This window comes from Equus quagga, chromosome 16 (genome assembly GCF_021613505.1).
Source record: "Equus quagga isolate Etosha38 chromosome 16, UCLA_HA_Equagga_1.0, whole genome shotgun sequence".
Classification (NCBI taxonomy): domain Eukaryota; kingdom Metazoa; phylum Chordata; class Mammalia; order Perissodactyla; family Equidae; genus Equus; species Equus quagga.
Window position 1 is genome coordinate 51,849,807 of NC_060282.1, and position 24,928 is coordinate 51,874,734.

General features: G+C 35.1%; 1 protein-coding gene across 1 annotated transcript in view; it reads right to left on the minus strand.

Moving 5' to 3' along the window:
* The window catches only part of PXDNL (peroxidasin like), a 443,189-nt gene that overhangs the window by 106,038 nt on the left and 312,223 nt on the right, over positions 1–24,928 (minus strand). Inside the window, 7 exon segments of the mRNA XM_046641842.1 lie at positions 8,248–8,389; positions 10,068–10,210; positions 13,922–14,188; positions 16,692–16,861; positions 21,520–21,637; positions 24,149–24,275; positions 24,278–24,323. Coding sequence (XP_046497798.1) covers positions 8,248–8,389; positions 10,068–10,210; positions 13,922–14,188; positions 16,692–16,861; positions 21,520–21,637; positions 24,149–24,275; positions 24,278–24,323 — 1,013 coding nt within the window.

Genomic DNA, 24,928 nt, shown 5'->3' on the forward strand with positions numbered 1-24,928 from the left:
AGCCATCAGACTATAAATTCCTCAAGTTCCTATACCCCTTCTCTTTTCTAGAGGTACCTATCCATCCATTCTTAGCTCCCCTCCTCTCCTCATCTAAACTAAAGAAATACCTCTTCTCTTATCTTAAAGGCAAATTGCTTCATGGGATTTGAAATTCTGTCCCATCTTGCTACCTGAGAGATCTTGAACCATCCATTACTCACTCTCTCTTCCATCTTTCTGACTTCTCCTTCCCTCCAGAAAATACTTTAGAAAAACAGACTTTTCCGCTTATTGGCCCATGTCCCTGCCCCATCTTGACTGCCAGGTTCTTACTGCTTCTCTTCATGAAGAAATTTCTTGCAAAACAAATAGTCTCTGCTCATCACCTCCTAACTCCTTTACTCCTTAGCCTACTTCCATTAAGGCTTTGGTTCACTTGATTGTATGAAAAGTGTTTTTGTCTAGGTCTTTACATTCAGAATCTTAAAAAGAGAAAAAAAGAATCTAGTCTTTATTGAAAGCACATTTTGGTGGCTTTTGACACATTTGATCACTCTTTCCTTCTGGAGATAGGTTTTTTCCTGGCTGTTGAGACTCTTGTCTCCTCTGGGTTTGTGTGTCATACTGGGCATTCCTTTATGATACCATTCAGAGCTTTTCTATCCCTCTACACTCTAAGGAAGTCCCATCCTTGGCCTTCTCACCTTCTCATTCAACATATCACCTTAGCTGTAAATGACTTCATTCACAACCATGGTCTGTACAACTTAGCTCCATGCTCATAAACCAACCATCTCCTAGATATCTACATTCAATCTCAACAAGGAAAAATACAATTTTATTATTTATGTGTAATAGGCTTTCCTCATACAGAATTCAAAAACATTTACAAATAGACTATCAGAAATTATAAGAGTTTAGCAAAATCACAGGATAAGACATCAACAAGTTAAAATTATTTTCCTTTCTACAGGACAAATTTAACTTTTTCCCAGATTATCCTCATTATCTTTCCCCATTTGCTATTTTATTTGTCTTTTTTTGGTATTGAACTAGGGAATTCTTCAGATAGTACAGATAACAAGAAAAACATTTGTCAGTTATATGTGTTGCAATATTGTCTGTTTCTGACTTGTTTTAAATGAATAAAAGATATAAATTTTAACACAGACTATTAATCTTTTATAGGCTAGTGGTTTTTATATCTTGCTTTAAAAATTCTTTTGTATTACTATCACAAAATTTGTTTTCAGAAATATTTAAATATTTTCTTTTTAACAATAAAGTCATTTCTTAATCTGGAATTGATTTGGGGGTATAGAGTAAAGTAAGAATGAAATTTCATGTTTTCTCTGTGGATAATGAGTAGCCCATCACTATTGAGATCTACTTTCTGTTGTAATGAGTAATGCCACCACTGTAATATATGATCTTTCTTTCTGTTCCATTGGTCAACTTGGCAATTACCGAGCCAATAATACAATATGTTAATTATTATCGATTTATAATATCTTGCTGTTAGATTATCTTGGATCTTTGCTCTTTCATATGCATTTTGAAATCAGACTTTCATCTTCCACCAAAAACCCTTTCAGGATTTTCACTGAAATTGTATTGACTTATAAATCAATATTGGAAGGATTAACATCTTTACAATACTAAGTATTTGTCTTCTTCAGTTTCTTTCAATGACGTTTTATTTTTTTCAATGATGTTTTATTCTTTTTCTACACAGTTCTTGCACATATTTTGTTAGGTTTATTTATTTATTTAAAAATTTATTTTACTGTCATAGAAACACTTAACACGAGATCTACCCTCTTCACGAATTTTTAGTTATTAATCAAGGGGTATAAAGGGATATAAACAAGACGACTAAGTTCTAGAGATCTGCTGTACAACACTGTACTTATGGTCAACACTAATGTCGATTTATTTTTAACTAAATTAAACTGTCTTGCTATTTTGAGGAGTATCATTTTAAAAATAAAATTAGGTATTCTGTTTGTTGCTGGCCTGTAGAAAGGAAAATAATTTTAACTTGTTGATGTCCTATCCCATGATCTTGCTAAACTCTGATAATTTCTGCTAGTCTATTTGTAGATGTTTTTGAATTCTGTATGAGGAAAGCCTATTATACATAAATAATAAAATTGTATGTATTCCTTCTAAATTCATAATATTTGCTTCTATTTCTTTCCTTTTTTCACAGGCTAGGACCTTCCATTACAGCATTGAGTAAATGCAATCTTCTTTCTAATTCCAAAGGGGATATTTGTAACATTTTATCTCTTTTTTTTTTAAAGATTGGCACCTGGGCTAACAACTGTTGCCAATCTTTTTTTTTTTTTTCCTGCTTTATCTCCCCAACCACCCCCCCACACACACACAGTTGTATATCTTAGTTGCACGTCCTTCTAGTTGTGGGATGTGGGACACCGCCTCAACGTGGCCTGACCAGCGGTGCCATGTCTGCACCCAGGATCCAAACCTGGGCCGCGGCAGCAGAGAGCACGAACTTAACCACTCTGCCACGGAGCGGGCCCCTCTAACATTTCATCTTGAAAAATATTATTTCCTGTATTTTTCCTACAAAAAATGCTTTTCTTTTTTGAAAACATTTTAGTTGTTTATTTTATAGTGCCAAATTCTTCCTAATAATGAATGGATGATAAATTTAGTCAAATGTTTTCTCTGTATCTATTACAATCATGACGTCCTCCATTAGTCTATTAATGTCAGTGGGTTCAGTTTTGATAAAGATTATTCAGAGCTTTTTCTCACAATGTCTTTTATTAGTTAAAGTTGGAGACTATTCTGTCTTCCATTCTCTGGAAGAGTTTGTACAAGACTGGATTGATCTTTATCTTAGAACATTTATAGAATTGGTCTACAAATTAACTACCAGACTTTTTCTCCTTTCTTATCTTTTATGAAAAGAATTAATTTCTTGGTTTTCTAATTCCATCTTTTTCACTTGTCTGATTGAAACTTATAACCATATTTTTATTTTTTGCTACTTACCCTTGATATTTTTGCATTTGCTCTTTTAAAAGGCTGGAATTAATAGATTAACCAATCCTTCACCTTAGATATACAAGAGGATTATACCACTTTAATTTCAATAACCATTTTCGCAACTGATATTCCATTGCTAGGTAATATTTAATTACGTGATTTTTGTTCAGCACGCATCTAAATAATAATAGTTATTATTATTTGATACTGATATGAAATCTGCTGTTAATTTAATTGCTGTACGTGATTTGTCTTTTCTCTCTAATCAGTAATACCCCTAGCATGACCACCCATTGAGTGAGGAAACCCTGTCAGCAGGGACTGTGGAATAGACTGTAAGAAGAAACAAGGTTGCCTGAGAGGCCAGAAGTTGGAGCTGGGTCTCCCATTCCAGAGAACTGAGTAGTAGAGGGACCTCAATGTGGTCTCTGAATAATACATATGAATGCTGGAGAAGTGGCCATGCAGAAGACCCTGATGACAAGACCAGACAAAACCCAGCAGCAACAAAAAAGAGAGGATCATCTTGCCACTCACTGGCCGCCAATCAATCTGCCTATCTCTTCCTCTCTCCTTCTGTGCCATCACTAGGAAGGAAGAATTAAAAGATAAAAAGAAGCATGGGAAGACCAAACTAAGGCTTGCCTACTCCCAGTCCCTATCTCAGATGGACCCACCCACTGGAGTCACCACTGCAGCTCGCACTGAGACAGCAAGGAAAAGAACTATGAGTACACTGTGAAATTTACATTTAGAAAAAAAGATTTGGAGTCTTGTGGTTTGGCAGGATAATAGTGGCATTTCCTCTTTCTTTAAAAAAGAAAATCATCAAACAGCAACAGGGAGAATGAGAAACTGAAATGTACTACCAGTTTTGTTTATAAAACTATTGTTTTATTTTCGGTAAAGCTAGGGGAACGCTAAAGCTCACTCCACCAAAAAAGTTAAAGGAAGGCTACCGAAAGCAGAGAAGACTCAGTGGAGATCTGTGTAGGAGAGGCAGTGACACAGGTCAGGAGGGCCAGGCACACACACTGGCTGAGGTGGAAGAACTTCTCCAGAACGAAATCTGTGTGATATGCACTCAACTGTACTTTCATATATCTACCCAGTTATCCCCAAATCGTTTTTTTTTTTTGAGGAAGATTAGTCCTGAGCTAACATCTGTCCCCATCTTCCTCTATTTTATATGTGGGACACCTGCCACAGAGTGGCTTGATAAGCAGTATGTAGGTCCACCCCGAGGATCCGAACTGGCAAACCTCAAGCCACTAAAGTGGAGCTTATGCCACAGGCCGATCCCCACCCCCAATCTTTTATTGAATTATTATCTTTTCCTTACTAAGAGGAAATGTCATCTTTTTCATACATTATGGTCTCGTGTAATTGAATCTACTTGTAGATTACATATTGCGTCTTAGTACAATATCTGGGTACTGTTTTAATTATTGTAGTTTTATTATGTATTTTATTATTTAGTGTGATTAGTACTCCTTAACTATGGTTCTTTTTTTGAATTTTCCTGGTTATTCTTTCTTGTGTCTCTTGGCTAATTATAATTACCTGTCTCTCCAAATCTGTATTAAAGGAAAGTAATGATAGCAGAAGTCATTGGTCTTTTCCTCTCTTTAGTGAAAATTTTCATATAATTTTTCTATTAAGCAGGATTTTGGCTAATGAGTTCAGTAGATCTATTTTATTACATTGAAGAAATGTCTATTCAGACCTATTATACTGCATTTTTAATGAGAATGAATGTTGAATTTTATCAAATGTCTTTTTAGTGTTTATGGAAAGAATCATGATTTTTCTCCCTAAATCTATTAATTTGGTAAAAATATTAATAGCATTCCTATTATTGTACTATCCTTGAATTTCTGGATAAACACCACAGTTGTGGATTAAACTTTTTAAATGTGCTACTGGATTCTTTATGATTTATGATTATATTTATTTACATTCCTGGAGTTTTTGCATAGATATATGAGATAGATTTCTTCTTTTATATTTTAATGAATTCTTAGGATTTCATTATCAAGACTATTCTTGTTTCACTAAAAATATTTTATAGCGTTCATTACTTTCCAATCCCTGAAACAATTTGAATAGCATTGGAATTCTTTGCTATTTAAAGATGTGATGGTTTTCTTTGGGAAACCACCTGACTATATGCTTTTATTGGGTTAGCTTTTTCACAGTTTAATATTCAGAGTAATTAACAATCTATACAGTCATGCCAGAGAGTAACAGCAGGGTATCTGCAGTGCTCTGATCTTTGGCAATTCTTTTGCTACCCTGCTATATTCTGTTTGGATTTCTACCTCTTCTGGAATTAGTTTTCATTAACTATACTACATGTTTCTTTTTTCTTTCTTTTTTTAAGACTAGCACCTAACATCTGTTGCCAATCTTATTTTTTTTTCTTCTTTTCCCCAGTACATAGTTGTGTATTCTAGTTGTGAGCATCTCTGGTTGTGCCATGTGGGACACTGCCTCAGCATGGCTTGATGAGCGGTGCCATGTCTGTGCCCAGGATCCAAACTGGTGAAACTCTTGGCCACTGAAGCAGAGTGTGCGAACTTAACCACTCGGCCATGGGGCTGGCCACTATATGTTTCTATAAAATTACCAGTTTTATCTACCATTTATAATATATTTCCATATAGTTGAGCAAAATATTAGAGGAAAAAATAAAACCATTGCCTAACTAAAGGTTAGAAGCATCTCTGGGAGGAAAACACAGAAAGGGACATCAGGGGTAAACATGAGACAGGCCAGTGAAATGACATAGAAACAAATAGTTAAAAGGAATTAAAAAAAAAATGTCCTCCTTTTAAAAAAGATATTAAGGTAAAAACCTCCTGATTTTTTGGCTAGCTGAAATCCAGTTCAAAAGTAGCTCTAAACATTTTGCAGACCACCTTTCAGCATTTCCTCTTAGACAAAATGAGCCAAAGAAGTGGAGGTTTCTAAGGGCTTGTCATATCCCTTCATCTTTCTACAACAGTAGTTTCAGGTTTTCCCTTGCCTTTGAGTTGCTATTTGCACACCCTCATCTTTTTTTCTTTCATAGAACCTCAACTTCCACAGAAAAAAACAAGCATTTGATATCTCTAAAATACACTGAGAGTGGAATCGATAATAGACCAGACACAGACCTTGGCTCAAGGTAGTCTCACGTGTGTCCCAGCATCAGAAACACTTCAACGTTACTGGTGCTTCTTCTCACACCTACACTGCTGTGTCTGGCAGTAGTTTGTTTCTACTTTCATATGCTCTTTTCTAAATATGTGTTATCTCTGAATTCAGATTTACCACATCAAAACAAATTATAGCAAACTTGTGGAGAAACTTAGGAAAATATATTTAAATGTAAAGCAGTGTTGAAAATGTAATTTAGGTGCTATAGATACTGTAATTAAGTTCCTTCATTTCCACATAAGCCAGGAACTAAGAAATTTCAATAGTATTCAATAAGAAGCATTTTTCATTCTTATGTTGGAATTATCTTTAAAAATTTAAACCTTGAGTTTTCTCATTTTTTACATGTCAGTGAACAATAAACTAGGGACAAATAACACTACCTCATTCCAGAATACTACTATTTATGATATGCCAAAGTAATGCTTTGACATCATAAGTCTGAAGATTTTTTTTCCCATTCCATAGGTCATCTTTTCACTTTGTTGATGGTTTCTTTTGCTGTGCAGAGGCTTTTCAGTTTAATGTAGTCCCACTGTTTATTTTTTATTTTGTTGCTTATACTTTAGGCATGATTTCCAAAAAATCACTACCAAGACCCACGTCAAAAAGCTTTTTTGCTATGTTTCCTTCTAGGAGTTTCACAGTTTCAAATCTTACATGTAAGTCTTTAATCCATTTTGAGTTAATTTTTGTAAGTGGTGTAAGATAGGGGTCAAGTTTCATTCTTTTACATGTGATTATCCAATTTTCCAAGCTCCATTTATGGAAGAGACTGTCTTTTCTCCATTGAGTGTTCTTGGCTCCCTCATCAAATGTTAGTTAACCATATGTGCTTGGGTTTATTTCTGGGCTTTTGATTCTGTTCCACTGGACTGTTTTTATGCCAGTATCATACTTTTTTAATTACTACAGCTTTATATTATATCTTGAAATCAGGAAGTATGATGCTTCTTGCTTTATTCTTCTTTCTCAGGAATTCTTTGGCTATTTGGGGTCTTTTGTGGTTCCAGATAAATTTTAGGAGTGTTTTTTTCTATTCTGTAAAAAATACCATTGAAATCTTGATAGAGATTGCATTGAATCTACAGATGCTCTGGTAGTAGTCACATTTTAACAATATTAGTTCTTCTAATTCAGGAACAGAAGATACCTTTCCATTTATTTGTATCTTTGATTTCTTTCATCAGTGTCTTATAGTTTTCAGAGTAGAGATCTTTCACCTCCTTCGTTAAATTTATTCCTAAGTATTTTACGATCCAGCAATTTCACTTCTGGGAATATATCCAAAGGAAACAAAAGCACTAACTCAAAAAGATATCTGCACCCCATGTTCATAGCAGCATTATTTATAATGGCTAAGACCTGGAAACAAGGTAAGTAACCACTCATAGGTGAATGGATAAAGAAGATGTGGTACACAAACACAAAACACACACACTGGAATATTATTCAGCCATAAAAAATGAGGAAATTCTACCATTTGCAACAACATGGATGGACCTTGAAGGCATTATGCTGAGTGAAATAAGCCAGGCATAGAAAGACAAATACTGTATGATCTTACTAATATGTAGAGTCTTAAAAACAACAACAACAACAACAAAACCCCACACTAAACTCATAGAAAAAGGGATCAGATTTGTAGTTACCAGAGGTGCAGGGTGTGGGGAGGAGAATTGGAGGAAGGTGGTCAAAAGGTACAAACTTCCAGTTGTAAGATGAATAAGTACTGGGGATGTACAGTACAACAGGATGACTATCGCTAACACTGCTGTATGATATACAGGACAGTTGTTAAGAGAGTAAATCCTAAGAGTTCTCATCACAAGGAGAAATTTTTTTTCTTTTTATTCTGTCTACATGTTATGATGGATGTTAATTAAATGTATTGTGGTAATTGTTTTACAATATATGTAAATCAAACCATCCTGCTGTATACTTCAAACTTATACAGTGATGTATGTCAAGTACTTCTCAATGAAACTGGGGAAAGAAAGAGACATTCTCTTCAGGATGTGCAAACGCAATCACAGCACTCATTACCTTTGGATTTTATAGTCAGCTGGACAGACACTTTTTTCACTCCCAATGGACTGACTGCTTGACAGTCATATTGGCCTTGATCATGATGCACTACATTGTCAATTCTCAAAGTGCCCGAGGAGAGAACTGTATGCTGACCCTCCTGCAAAGAGGGAAAGAAAGTACTTTGTATTGCATGTGTATGGCTCAAAAATGCGAAAGCTAGAAATGTATAATTGTCCTGGGTAGAGGTTGGAAACTGTCCTTCAGGAAGTCCTTGGTGTCAGGGAATAAATACTGTGATGGCCTCTCCCTAACATCGCATCCAGGAAACCCTCTTGACTGATCCCCAACAGGAGAACAGCTCAGCCTCCTAACAAATTCCCCCACCTTCATGTGGGCCCCTCAGTTTTACTTATCCCAGTTAAAGGGCAAATTTCAAAACCAGACTACTCACAATCTCACTCTTGCTTTCAGTGGCTCCTATTACTCTTAGAATAAAAACTAAAATTCCTAAGAAGACATATGAGGCATTACATAGGCTTACCCACATCTTCTTCTGTAGCATTATCCCCCTAATCCCTTACTCAATGTAGGACAAAAAGGCAAAATTTGGCTAGGAGAGAAATTACTTTTGCATTTGTTTATACTGAAAAAGTTTTTATTCCTAAATTATCTGCATAATGATTATTAAATGAAACTTTCAAATACCTCCATAACACTTGTTTAAATCATGTATGCAATATTTGGAACATAAAAACATTATAGATTTATAACATTTAAAGGGCTGAGATAGCATATCAAGAATGCAGATTTTTGTGACACTGATAATCCTGACAGCCACACCTCAGGCCATCATTGTACTTCTTACCTCTGAGCTTATACTCAGCCTACACTCTCTGTAGTTACTAACAAGCAAATAAGTTGTCATTCTTAAGTATTTCAGTGAAAATCTGTGCTGTATTAAATGTCTTGTTATAGAAGGAAAAAATAATAGCTAACCTTTATTGAGTATGTACACTTATGTGCCAGCCACTGTTTTAAATGTATATGAGTATAAATACATTCAAATCAGTCCCCACAACCACCCTATGGTGTAGGAGACATCACCACCCGCAGCATATAAATGAGGAGACTGGTAAAAGCTGTTAAATAGCTTGATCAAGGTCCTACAACTAATAAACAAGGTTGTGGGAATGTGACTCAGCTTCCTGGCTCCGAAGTCCACTTCCTACCCACTCTAATCTTGTAAAGACCAGAGCAAAAACTTTAGTCAAGAGAAATTCACAAATGTTGATGTATTTAGAATTTAAGCTGATACCTAAACTAATGTAGAAGTTAGGAATTCCAAGCCCAGAGAAATCTTAGACAAGTTCTCATCTCATAGACTGTCAACCTTGTTCTGTAAAGTTCCCTGGAAGTGCCCGGGCCCTCTGGCGGGGAAGGTGGCCCCCACCTGCCAGGCCCCACACTCTACCCACACGTCAGTGACAGCAGCTCTCTTTTATCCATTTAATGTTAGAGCTTCCCTTATGATTCCATTTCATTTACAATTTCATTTTTTACTAAAAGAGAATTTTGCCACTTTTAAAAAATGTTCCAAATCACTGAACTGTCCAGTAATTGTCTTTTAAAAATCAGGAAACTGAGTTTCAGAGAGGATGATGTAAAGAAGACCACACATTCAAATGATGAAACTTAAACCATCACAGAAATTATGATGACACACTTAAATCAAAGATTATTTTCTGGGTGATGTTTTCACGTCCATGATATACCTATGATAATTAGTTTAAACTACGTTTTACACTCCACTAAAAAGAAGATATTTATTTCTTCACACAATTGGTTGTAGATATGGTAATACCTGCTTTTGTCCAGGCAATTCCTGGAGGTGGGTTGCTTTCTGCTTCACAAAGAAATTCTACAGCATGTCCTTCTAGCACCACTTGATTCTTTGGGCTCATTGTAAATTGTGGAGGAGCTAAGGAGAATGAAAAATTACACCAAAATTGAAAATTATTTTATAAGTTTTAGTAAGAGAGAAAAGGAAATATATTTAAATATCTTGTGTAGTTAGAATTTGTTTCCAATTATTTATGGTGAAGGATATTAAGAGCATGTAAGTGCTTGTGTATGTTTGTGCCTGCTTGCAAGGAAACCAGAAACATGCATATCTGGTTTGCAAAGCAGAAAAGCAGTAGTCAATAAAAAAGAATTTTTTCTATATCTTATGAAAGAGGCTTCATATGATTAAATCCTCATAGGTGTCATTTATTGGCTGTACTAGAGACATTTAAGACTACAAATCATATTTGAATCATTAACAAAATCATTTTCTCTAAAATTTCACATACAGAATAAAATTTTATATGTTTCTGTATTAATTTCAGAAAAAACAACTATGCTCCTTAAGATGAATGTTCCCCACAATACATGATATGACGCCTTTGAAAAGTCACAGTTAAGTCAAAATCCAGAGATTTCCAAATATTCAGATCTTTGACGGTTGACTTTGCTTGAATAATGAATAGCTAGTGCTGATATACAGTTATAGTGTCTGTTCATGACTCTTATTAATATGAAAAATAAACCAATGTGGCAAGGGCACAACGATCTTTAACAATACCTAAGTGATGACAATTTAGAAACAGCTTTCTGAGATGACCTGACAAATCACTTCTCTTTGAAGTGAGATCTTTTCACAACTCTTGCTACTCTGTGCTCCCACCCACCATCTGCAAATACAAGAAACATGCTAAAATAAATAATATTTGGCAGTGTATTTTTCATATTTCATATTGTATTCAAGTATTACAGGTGTTTAAAAGTTTTCAATTCTAAGTAAGGCACTGGGATAAATAACTCTGCTAGTAGATAGATTATTAGGTCACCCAAATTCATGAAAGCCCTCAGGAATGCTTGCAAAATACTTGTCTTATTTGCCTTCCAGTAAAGCCGACCTGGAAAACAACCCACAGTCCCAGCCTCCATGTTCTGCAGATGAAGAAACTCAGGCTGGGGGAGGCTGAATTGAATTACTCTCAGTCAGAGCTAATATATGGCAGTGTGAGAATCTAGGTCACTCAACCCCCAGCCTGATTTTCTTTCCGGAACATTACACTAACTCTTAAAACTACCAGGAGTTGCTTGAAATGAACAAAAATATCTCTACATTAAAAAAGGAATCCATGACACAGTAAAAGAGCTATATAATAAAAATTGATAGTAAAGACAAGTCATTTAGTCAAGACACCAATATTGGGAAATTTGATTTCAACTTTTTAATAATAACTAAAACCAACAATAAGCCAAGTCGAGGTGAAAAGCATTGTTATATCTCATGTGCTCTCAAAAAAAATTTCTTTAAATTTCCCTGGATTCCATATCCTACCAAAAAACAGGAAAAATATAAGTACATTATCATTTTACATTTACCCCTAATACTAAAATGATTAACTGCTAGATCAATGAAGAAATTTTGATCTAATGGAGAGAAAACCCAAATCACAAAAGCAGGTGGTGTGGGCGGGAGGAATTAGACTAGAATGATGAGTTGACATTTCTGGATCTTCTACGTAGAACTGTGGCCATCAGTCCTACTTCCAATGCTGAAACAGCAGGTGCTTAGATGAAGTTTTTACTATTTTATTAAAACTCACCCTTCTGGTGGATTTTACAAAATCCACGATCATGATGCCTTATCCAAAGGAAGAATTTTTATTTATTTTGTTGATGACTATAGACCTTTCACTTAAGTACCCCACACTGTGATTCACGCCTTTCATTGAAGCTACTTGTTTTTCCTTTTTATTTATCATTCGTTCAGCCAGTCTAGGGAAGGAAATTAATCTGTGGATAACTGTACTCTTGGCTTAAATGGGCACAAAGAGAACTAAAGAAAATTGATGGAACATCTGTTAAGATGACACAAAAGGGATACATCTCAAAATATTCAGTTTATGCACTAGTCAAATAAAAGAAGTTTCTTTTATAAATGAACTGAATGATTAATGGTCCATTTCAAGACCAATTAAAAATCTTGACATAGATCTGCAAGTAACATAGAACACAGTTTCAGGGGACAGAAGAAAAGCAGAAGGCAAGGTCAGTGCAAACTGACTCACAGAAAGAACTCGTGAGCGTGTTGTAGTGTGAGAAATGCACAGGACCAGAGATGTTATGAGAGTTTAGCTAATCATCAGCTGATGGAGACAAACAAATAGAAAAGCAGAAGCTAAATATAAGAAGCTGAGAAACAAAAGACGAGCCTATGTGCAACAGAGGAGACTGCTGGAGTGCAAATGTGTGACGAGGTATTATGCTCCTACAACCAGACATTACATAGTAAATATATATGTATACATTTCAATATATATAATGTATATAAGTGCATAATAAATGCTTATAAAATAATGCAACAAAACTAAACCAAACTGTTTTTTTGAAAGCATTTTTCAATCCCGACACACTGAAAGTGTAAAAATGATGTTTGGGCCTTTAAAAGTAATTTCCCTCAGGAATTACCAAAGGCTTCAAGAAAACTTTTCATTCCTATACCTTCTTTTTAGAGCACAGAAAATGTTTTTCATGATATTAACATTTCTAAGGGAAAACAATTTTTTCCTCAGACATATCAACAGACACAAGAAATTACTGATCTATTGCTACTTAAGGAGTTGATGCTAAACAACTCAACTCAGACAACATTTACTAAATGCTGGAAACCTAGGATGGATGGGCACTGTGCCTTGATGGGTCAATTCCACTGCTTGCAGCAGCTGGTACTCACTACCCTAAACTTGTCGCAACTCCAGTACTGAACTGGGCTTGTCAGTTCCATATTTCTAAACAGCTTTTGTTCTGTATTTCCGAGAACCTGGTTTTTTGATAGATAACATCATATGCAAATATGTTAAGTAAAACTATAAAATTTCTTATCTAAATTATAAGGCCCATAGCTCCAGAAAACCCTTAAAATGGATAATTGTAAGTTATTATACTCTCGTCATATATTGAAAAACCGATTTGGCTAGAACAGGACTTTTGACTTTGCTCCAATAATACTTATATTCTGCTGTTTAATAAACCTCTAAGCACACAAGGAATGTTGAGTGCACACCCCCCCAAGACATACACACAACAGAAAGGAAGGGGCAGCCCCAGGCTAAGAACAAAAGAATAGCAGAAAAACGGAAGTTCTTTCCAACATGATTGCATGCTCGTGAATATAAATTATCTATTGTGTTCAGAATAGTCTTATTGCTTTTGTTACCCAGCCCAGGCAACTTGTAAGAGCCACCAGTGTATTCCTAAGCTATGTTGAGTAGACAGCTTGGTAAGTGACTGTGGACCCAGGGCACAGCCTTTTCACTTTCATAGCTGGATTATCTTTCTTCTACCCGTGAAGTACTCTGAAGCACAAATATGTTTTGACAGTTTACAGCCAGATTAATGACTTCACCTCCTTTTTTGCTAATAGTTGATTATGGCATTTAGAAAAAGATTGAAGTGATAAAAAAATCCAAGTTTTAAAGTGCAGCAGATTAGTCTTTAAAATTCTATTGTGCCAAAAAATAAATGGCAAATAAAAATATCTCTCCATTGAGTTACATGACATTATTTTTTAATTTGAAAAATAATTTCCTGAGTGTGGCAGCATGAACATTTCAATCATGCCCTTCTGCTCCCATACCTTGTACAATTATGTTTGCTGTAGCTTGAACAGAGCCTTGATCATTGTTGGCGTGACAGGTAAATCGACCATGATCCTGCAGTGTGATGTTCTGCAAGTAAAGTCCTCCGGTAGTAGCCAGGTGCCTGGATCCATCCAGCGCCTCTCCATCGCCCCTGGTCCAAGTAGTATGGGGCTGTGGGTGGCCAGAGGCCATACATTCCAAAGTTGTGCTGGTGCCAATTAAAACCTCTGTGTCCTGGGGCTGGATTACAAAACTCGGCTTGGCTAAGGGTTAGAAGGGAACAAAACAAAATACAGCTAGTAGCTAGTAAGAAAGTTTATTTACTCTACATTGTGGGTTTTAGATTATTGTTATTTCAAAATGCCCTTGTACTAAAAAATTATATGCATCCATTAAATTCTGAAATAATTAAATCTAAAATAAATTAAATCTGGATTTGATATAAATACACAATTTTTTTAAAAAACTGCTTGCTTTGATGCCATGTTGTATCATAGACCCTGCTATGTGCCCACTTACTCCTATTTTAGGGACTAAATGTTCAAAGGTTCCCATTGAAAAAACCCCTTTCTGAATTCCCCTGCAGTTAATGGTGTTCATGTGACACGGTTCTGCCAATGAGATGTCGACAGATGTCATTGGGAAGAGTTTCCTTCCCAAATAAAGGGGCAAAGACTATCTAGTCATTGCTCTTCCTTCTGTTTGCTATCTGGAATTCAGGCATGGTTTGGGTTACAGGAGCCACCTTGTGACCAACATACCCTGAAGACTTGAGATAAATTGATTTAATCTAATTCAATGGTGAAGGTTTGATTGAATTTTAACAATACTGAATGTCTTAAGTATGCTAGTAAAATGTTACATATTGGAGAGATATAAAGATGCACAAGACACATTCGTTTCCTCGTATGCTCATGCTTTAACTATGAGGACAGAGGACAAAACATATAGTCTGTAATAATACAATATACTTTGGAAATCATTATATTAGAGTTAGGTGCATATTTATCCTGGAATAACTCTTGATTCAGCGCCATTTTCTCTATTCTGTTTATCACTACCTTACCCATGCGACCACTCTCTTCTGCACCATTGCCACAGACTGCTAACTTCTTCATCTTGCCCTAACCTCCTGCTTCTTCTCCAAACTGCTGCTGGAGAGATCTTAGTGTAAAAAAAAAACCATCTAATTTTGATCACTCTTAGGTGCAGTCATGAATAGCCCGAATGACCTGACTCTACCTCCCGCCTCGCCAAATCTCATGTAACTCCCAGCTCTTCGTGTGTATCCTCTAGGCATCAAGAACTTCCATGTCTTGAATGTGCCCTGCTTTGTCTTCCCTTACTGCCATTTCTGCTAAAATAATGTTTCCACCCTATTTATCTGGCTTTCCCCTACTTGTCCTTGCTTTCTGCTTAGATGTCACTGAATGAACACAGCTTTCCAATACTGCCCCAGGGCTCTTCCTCTGTCAGGGGTGCTGGAGCTGGCTCTTGAGAACCAGCTATCAAATGATCAGAATTTTGCAAGCTGGTTGTTAAGCATAGCCATTACTAAAAATTAAATTATATAAACTTACAACTAAATAAATCTCATTAATATCAAATATAAATTCTGAAATTCATCACTTCTAATGATTTTACATTTTACTGTTATCTAGAGTCTTGAGCTTATTTACATCGATTACGTCTTCATGGTGGAAATGTTCAGTGTGCCATGTCAGTAACTTGAAATTGCCCATGGTGGGATTATTTATATCCCAGAAAAATGGCAAATGCTGCAAATCAGGGCTTCCTTTTCACTCCTCAGAGCCAGTTTTTAAGCATTTACTAGCACATAACTGTCTTTTATGCTTCTATCCCCTCTCCTTACCCATCACAAAACTTGTCATTTTGTTGAATTATGGCTATCGCCTATCAGACTATAGACTCAGTAAGATGAGGGACGGTGTCTCACTATTTCCATCATCTTAAAGAGGCATTAATAAAAATTCGTCACAGTTATTGTGTCTGGTTTATATAAACTATTGAAATTATCACTCCTGGAAAGTTAAAGGAGTGTGGTTGCTAACTATGCAATCTTCAACAGCTATTTCAGCAGGCATTCAGTGAATATTTGCTGAATAAATTAATTATGAATGAATAATTGAATGAATTGTTAGAAAGGATGGTATTCCTGCTTTGATGCCACCATTTCCCTCAGCTTCAAGATGCTAGGTCATCTTCTGAGGAAGCTGGATGGGTAATTCACAGGAGAATAGCAAAGTCCCAGAACAGCATCCATGGTGACCAGAAAAGAACTAAAGCAGGAAATTAAAATAGACTTGCAGAGAAAAAAATTCAGGATCCTGCGTGGTGGCGCAGGCAGTTAAGCTCACACATTCTGCTTCAGCCACCCACGGTTCGCCTGTTCGGATCCTGAGTGTGGACCTACACACCACTTGTCAAGCCATGCTGTGGCAGGCGTCCCATATATAAAGTAGAGGCAGACGGGCATGGATATTAGCTCAGGGCCGGTCTTCCCCAGCAAAAAAAGAGGAGGATTGGTGGCGGATGTTAACTCAGGGCTAATCTTCCTCAAAAAAAAAAGAGACAAAAATTCAAGTTTCTCCAAAAGAAGATTAGGAAGTGATAGACAATGCCAAATTTTTCACTTTTATTCATTACATAATTTAAAGAAGCAATATAAAGTCATTTGCTAGTGCAAATAACTACTGGATAAACTGATGCATTTACATTAAGTTCAATCAGGAAAAAAAAATTTACCTGGAAGACTGGAGTAGCTGAGCATGGCAGTCTGCGTCTTGACTTCCCCAGCCACGTTTCTGGCCACACACTGACATTCATCTTGGTCGGACTCTTGAGTGCTCCTGATCATGAGTGTCCCATCAGCAAACAAATTAAGTCGAGCATCATCTCGCAAATCCAATGAATGGCTGGAAGTATGTTTTCCATCCATATTAGTTAACCCAAATCATTTTTAAAATCTTAACAAGACTGAAAGTATAGGATTTTATAAATATTTTTCATGTATATTGACTTGTTAATTTTTTATCCAAGTTTGTTTGAATTTAAATCCAAGTTGTCTTTTCCCATTTCTGAGGTTGTACCCTGAACACAGATTTCCAGTCAAGACATGATGGAAGGAAAAGAGGTTTAAATGCCCTGCCTTCCAGGGCAGCGTGAATTTAGACACTAAAGCAGTCTCTCCTATAGGAAGGATACTGCAGCACATTTTTACATCCCTGAATTCCTATTTAAGAAACAAAAGGAACCATCAGATAGCCATATGTAATCTTTTCACCTCTTTTCTGTGAGTTGTTCAGTACACTTTCATATTTTGTTAAAGTATAAAAGAAGTATTCATATTCAAACCAATACAGCTCAAAGCCAAGTACAATTATATGACTTAGCACTAAATGTGCACGCCCCACCTACCCAGATAACATCCAGTTGTTGGATATTAGGCTCTCTTAATGATCTGTACCATTTTGGAGATACTAGGAAAATGCCATTTATCAATTTAAATAGAAAACCCAATGAGTGCAAGTAGTGATGACTGTAATCCAGAAGGTTCAGACATGTACCATCGCATTACATCGATAATCACAATAAAAAGAGTGCATATGTGGGTTATTTTTAGCAGTAAATGCAAAGCTGCTGACACGTAAACATAAGTTGGAAATTTTTACAGAATTTTTTTTCTGGTCAGGGTTTTTTTCCCCGCTTAAAAATATTTAATGATCATGTGTGAAGAGGAGTATAGATGTTCACAAGAGTATGCTTAGGGCTAATGAGTGTATTAGGCACTAAAAAGGAAATCTAACTCCCTATCATTCATCACTCAATAAACATTTACTTAGCACCTACTAAATATCCTCCACCAATAACATCCTTAATAGAGGAAAACGTCCATTGAGAGAATCTCATTTCTCTCCTTTTAATTTGTTTGTTTTATAACAAAGTCAATGGATTCCAGGTAAACATTTGTCTACTAATTTCAAAATTGCCAACAATGAAGAATAATAATGTAGCCTATTCTCATATATGTAAAAACTAAAGCATGTTAAAGAAATAGAGAATCACCATCCTTATTTAGCAATTTTTTTATCATAAAAGATAAAGAAGCAGACAATGGTCATGTTTCACATTTAGTTTTTTAGAGTGGAGCAGAAGAGAAGACAGGACAGACAGAGGAATACCTTCTTATTCACTCATTGAAAAAGCTAATTTGAAGAAAAACTACCAATTAGTCAAATGAGAACTTCAAGCTGTCATTTTTGAAGAGATTCACTTCACGAAAAACAACATTGCTTTTGAATGGACAGCAATGCAAGACACAAGACGAACTAGGTGCTGGATATTCCTGTAAGTATAACTGCCAGAGCTGCTCAGTGTAAGTTACATGGAATGAACATCAGAAAATATGTTTTCTTTTCTTTTTTAAAGATTTTATTTTTTTCCTTTTTCTCCCCAAAGCCCCCTGGTACATAGTTATATAATCTTCCTTGTGGGTCCTTCTAGTTGTGGCACGTGGGACGCTGCCTCAGCGTGGTTTGATGAGCAGTGCCATGTCCACGCCCAGGATTCAAACCAACGAAACAATGGGCCACCTGCAGCAGAGCGTGCAAACTGAACCACTCGGCCACGGGGTCAGCCCCAGAAAATATGTTTTTTAAAGTGCCCAAATTCATGTCTCATTTAATATTAAGCAATTTATTTTAAACATAGTTCTAAAATCATCTAACATTGAACTCAACTAAGATTATTTGAAAAGGAACATTCCAGCAAATATGGTATCACATCTTTTCTGAAGATAATTTAGTTTCCTTAAAATTTGTTCTAAGTGGGGGCTGGCCCAGTGGTGCAGCAGTTAAGTTCGCACGTTCCACTTCTCAGTGGCCTGGGGTTCACCAGGTCAGATCCCAGGTGCAGACATGTCATTGCTTGGCAAAAGCCATGCTGTGGTAGGCGTCCCGCATATAAACTGTAGGAAGATGGGCATGGACGTTAGCTCAGGGCCAGTCTTCCTCAACAAAAAGAGGAGGATTGGCAGTAGTTAGCTCAGGGCTAATCTTCCTCAAAAAAAAAATTGTTCTAGGAGATTCCATGTTGATGAAATTTAGGGAGAGTAGCATGCTCAGAGAGCATGGAAGGTCTGTGCCCCTTCCCACATAATTTCCCTCTGTAGCTCTCCCATCTGGCTGTTCCTGAGTTATATCCTTTTATAATGAATGGGTTATCTACCCCTTGTCAGATACTTGGAACACTGATAGACAGACACAGCCCCTTCCTTCCTGGACGAAGTCTTGTAAGAAGACAGACTAGTAGCAACACAGCATTTGTCCCAGCCTCCATGTGGCAGAGAATTCAGACAAAAAGAAGAAGGAGGAGAAGGAGAAGGAAGATACATGTATATGCATTACACACAGCGAATTAGACTAAATGTGGCAAAAAAAACCCCAAAACACTTGTTCTAAAACCTTGAACCCCAAAATATCAAAAGTTACCAGATGTCAGATAATTTAGCTGGATACAAAATCACAGAAAACCAAATTTGTTTCCTTAATATCACAAATATAGTTCATTACCTTCTAGCTGATATAACATTGTCATTTTAATTGTTATACATTTGAAAGCAATTGGAAAATTAGCTAGAAATGAAGATTTTTATCTCTGACTTTCAATGTTGAAATCATAATGTACCAGGTATAGATTTCTTTTTCAAACCTGTTTGGGAATCAATACAATTCTTAATCTGAAATCTCATAATTTTTTTTCATTTCTAGAAAATTCCTAGTTGTTATCTCTCCAAACTTTTTATCACCTCCAGCTTTTAATTTCTAACCTCTCGTACTGGATATGTCCTGGACCTTTGCATTATAGACTCCATGTATCTTAACCAGTCTGAAGTCTACTTCACTCCAACAAATCTACCTTCTAATTCTCTAATCCTACTTTTGCTTGTGTCTAATCAGTGCTTAACCAATTCCTCTAAGGACCCTAAGTCAGGATAGAGGTTATTTCCAGAGGAGGAGAAAAGGGACAGCTAGGTAGCTCCTAATGAATTGACAGCATTTTTTTCTTGGCCTGGTTTATGGAAATGGATGTTTATTTCAAATTATTTGCTATACTATACTTTGTTTCACACACTTTCAGTGTATATGTTATCTTTCCATAAAAAAAACTCAACCACAAATAATCAGCAAGTTAAGACTTGTTAATGTTAAACATTTGGTGGCATAAATTCTTCCCTTTCATCTTTAATTTTTCCATAAGAAATGGTTAATATTTTAACAGACATTTCCACCTATACTTCATCTTTCCCTCATTTTATTGTTTCTTTTTCAATTTCTTTGTTTTCTTTTAAGTACATCTTAGCTTCTTTAGTCACTATATTTAAAACCTCTATGTCATAAGTTCCATCAGGCATTATGATTTTTCACTTGTCCCTTTCTAAATACTTGTCAGTATCTTTATAACCTTGAACACATAATGACTGCATTTAAACTTTCAGAAGGCAGAGTAAGCAGTTTTAAGACATTATAAGCAGCGATTTCTGTTTCTCAAGTACCCTTGAACATTCTCCAGATGCAAATAAATTGGAGTATTCTATCAATTGAAGTCTTTCTCCTGGGCTAGATTCCAAATTTAATAGTATTCATAATTGCCTTCTTTCCAAGCTATTTTTAACCTACACTTATAAGTTTTCTGCAAGAATCAAAAATGTATTTTACAAGCATGTCTGAGTTTCTGACTACCACTAGAAATCTAAATTATATACAAAAAGCACATCAACTATTTATTATATCTCTTAGAATATTTTATAAATAAAAGGGTAAAAATTCAGAGTTGATTATACACATAACAGGAGAAAATCAATGAAATTTTACACAAGCATGGAAGAGAAATGCAAACCATGCTAGTTAACAATCATGTAATTAATGATAGTATAATTGTCCAAGTACTATCATTGAATTATATCAAGTATATAATTCATTTTATATATCTATTTTATGTTACTGTCCCATTCCTTTTTCAGCTCTTTTATTTTAACTTTTTAAACGTTTGTAATTATTATTTAATTTTACATTCACAGGCTTTTAGACTCATAGATTCTGTATTTTATCAAATAGTACAATGAGAATAAAATAAATGACTGGTATTTTAAATAATGTTGCATATTCTTTATTGCCAATTCACTTACATAATCATATACTGATTTACTATATGAAAGTTGCAACATCAAATATGAAATATCAGTTTGAACCTAAAATAATGAAGATGGAGTTATATCAAATTATATTCAGATTTTAAAACATACTAGTTTGTTATTAATCCAAAAATTTCCTTCTAAAAATAATATAAAATTCTTTTAGTTACTTGCACAATCATTGATGTCCCGAAATATACAATTTTTAAGTCCTCTAGATTCCTTGGGTATGTCAAAAAGTAAGAGTTAAAGAAATTTTTATCTCCAAGAAATTTTCATAATTTAAAAAGTTCCATCTCTAGATAAATGAGCTGAAGTAAGAGAAAAGGATTACTGAAATCGGAAAGAGAATAGCAACACATGCCCATGCTCAGTATTTACTTGTTATGTATCCAAATAATCTGAGGTTTGGGGTTTCCTTCAGCCCAGCAAGTGAAGTAGACAGTATTCCCTGACGTTACCTCTACGTCTTGGGGCTCAAAAGTAATTCGAGGACTCTCTGGAACAAAAGAATTATTAGTATATTTTTTAAAGATACAAAATTATAGCATTCTAAGATACTGCTGAGAAAGAGTTATAGATAATTTCAATTTCTTTCTATGTTAAAGTTTTACACATCGAAATGCATTTAGCCAGTGATACATGTACCAGTTTAGACATTAGACTTATATTTGAAAGAATCACTGCCGAAAAGAATCTCCAATGAATTAAATTAAGTAAATGTCCCGGTGCTTTTATTTCTAATAGTTCAATACAACCATATTTATGGGAGGAGTTTGATTTTATGGGTCGATATTTCAAACCAAGTTTGTATTGAGTTTGCAATTTTGCAGGCACTCTCCCTAGACAAATAGTCATCTAACTGCCCACTTCACACAATTTATAAGAATTCATATGTCTAGACCTCAAATCTGGTTGAGCAAAATTACTTATCACTATGAATGAATGATCTCATTCTCAAATAATAATAGAGAGGTAAAACATGGAAACATTTAAATTATTTTAACAAGGAAGTGGAGTGATTGATTTTTAATACATCAGACAATATTATTGAATTTAAATTATAGAGAAGAACACACAAAACGGAATTTCACTTTTCTATAGCAAATTTCACATAATTCTCTTTAAACCTTTCTAAATGACAAAACTCTTCCTCTTGTATTTGCATCATTTGAGATTTCCAATCATTAACAAGTTACCATAACTAACATGTCTGGAGAACATTACATAGATCTTTAGTAATCTTATCCACTTCTTTAAAATTCCTTATAATCAACATCTTGGCTTTCCCCTATTTAGAAAAATAGTTTTGTTCATTTATGTATTTTTTTTAAAAAATGACTCAACATTTACAGTGTGTCAGGCATGATGCTAAGACTAGTAATGAAGCAGTGATCAAAACAAAGTCTCTGTACTTATGGGATTATAGTTTCATTTAAGCAAATGAAACTAAACAAACACAACAATGGATAATTACAAATTGTGATAAATGCAAAGATGAAAAGTTAATGATGTTCAGTGTGTGTGTGGTAGTGAGGAGGTGGGTAGGGAGGGAGATTAATAAAGTTTTTCCAAATAAATATTTAAGAAGAGGGCTATTAAAAGAAGAGATGCAAGAAGAATGTTGGAGGCAGAGAAAACAGCATGTTGACAATCCTTGAGTCAGAAAAAGCTTAAGAACTTCTAGGAACTGAAAGAACATGGGGATGGCTAAACACCATGAGTAAAGGGAAGAGTAGAATGAACTGGGGTTGGAATGGGTAGCCCAAGGCTGCAACATATAGGAAGTGTTGACCATGCGAAGGAAACGAAATATGTTATGATACACTTGCATTTTATTTTAAGGCAAGGAAAGCTATAAAAGGGTTAGAGCAGAAGAATGATGTAATCAGATAGGTGTCTTTGAAAGAGCTCCCAAATATAATAGATTGGAGAGAGAGAAAAATGAAAGCTGGGACATCAATTAGGATGTAATATATTCCAGGCAAAACTCGATTGTGCCTAAAGTAGAAGTTGGTAGTAAATGTGGAAGAAACTGACAAATTTGAGACTTACTTGGAAATAGAGACCAACAAGTCATTTTTCTTCTCAATCTGGATGGAATTGAATTATATTAATATAATTTTTCAAATTACCTCTTTAAAGAAATTCAAATGGTGGCTTGTCCGTGAATGGGGCATTAGAAAGCAAATTTCTGCTAAACTATCATCTGAGTAAGTTTCCAAGGAGCCCAATTATCATACATGCACATACACATGTGCATGCATACAGACACACACACATATATGTACATATGTCTTTATATTCATATATTCATATTTAAGGTTATATATAGGAATAGATAAATTAGATAAATAAGTAGATAAATATTCTCTTATTTATATTAAAAGCTTTAAGAGAATTGAATAATATCCTAAGAGGACATACTCACTACAAGGATATCTGATAGCTTTGTCAGAATATGAATATATGCTTGTTAAATCAAAAGTTTGTATTATTTTAAAATATGTAAAGATATATTAAAATAGGTTTTCATTACTTGAGTGATATTTGTGGCCTTATTTTATGTGAGAAAAAAGCATTTAGTAGATTCGTTGAGTGTTTTTCCTAGTGGTGAATATTAGAAATTATTTCATCTAAAGTTGAGAAATCTAAATCATTGATTATTAACAATAAGTGATACTGAGGTATAAGCGGAGACTTTAATGCTAGTCACAGTGTCCTGTGACCTTGTTGAAAAATAATTTTCCTCAGTATTTCTCCTTTGAAATTATGGAAATTGGATTAAATGATCCTCAAAGACTCTCCCAGCTTTAACAATTTATGATGATAATAACTTCCTTAAGTAAAAATCAGATAATGAAAGGGAAATTGACTATACTTTTAACCAAATACCTTAAAAACATTTTCTGATAATATATTCTTCCAAACTCAACATCACACAATAAGCCTTTATAAAAAGAGGACAAACAGACTTTTCGCTTTTGTACGCACACAGAAAATTACATACCACAGTTGAATTCCTCTACTGTTACTGAAGCTACTGAGCATCCCTGGAGCCTTCTGGGATACTCACATGTAGCAGCAGCCTACGTATGGCCATTCCGAGCATAACTTTGCAAGAGTTCCCCCGGCTTTTTCACACTAAATCACAGTCACAAACTAGAGCGTTGGAATCCAGACGTCTAAGCATGCAGGCAAGACTGCCAACTGTTAACAGTGACTATTAATTTCTACTTTGAATCTTTTGAGTTAAAATACTTAATTTCATCTAATCTACCTCCTCTGTCAGATTTTCAACTCCAAGATTTCTAATTACCAACAAAAACATGAAAACAAATGCTTACCTGGTTGCATATTTTGAACAGAGTAGATAAATTTCTATATTGACAATATCTTTGGAAAGCACTCTGAGAGTCAAAAAGTGGTTTCCACTTAACAGGCACCACAGTATTTGATTATAAATAAATAATTGTAAGATAAAAAATTGTTAGAACTAACAATTAAAACTATACATACTGAAGGGGGGATTAGGCTCACATGTGTGCTGACGGACTACGGACTATAATTAGTTTTTGGGTGGGGAACATGTAATCTTTTATTTTATTACGAAGTACATCTGAAAGTTATATAATGTTATAATCCAATGTTACTGCAATTAAAAAAAAAACAAAAACAAAACTATACATGCTGAAGGTTACAGTTCTTTTAAATGTTAAAAATAGAGAATTTATATTTAGTGGTGGTGGTTTTCTTTAACTTTTTCATAGCGATTATTTAAGAGAAGGAG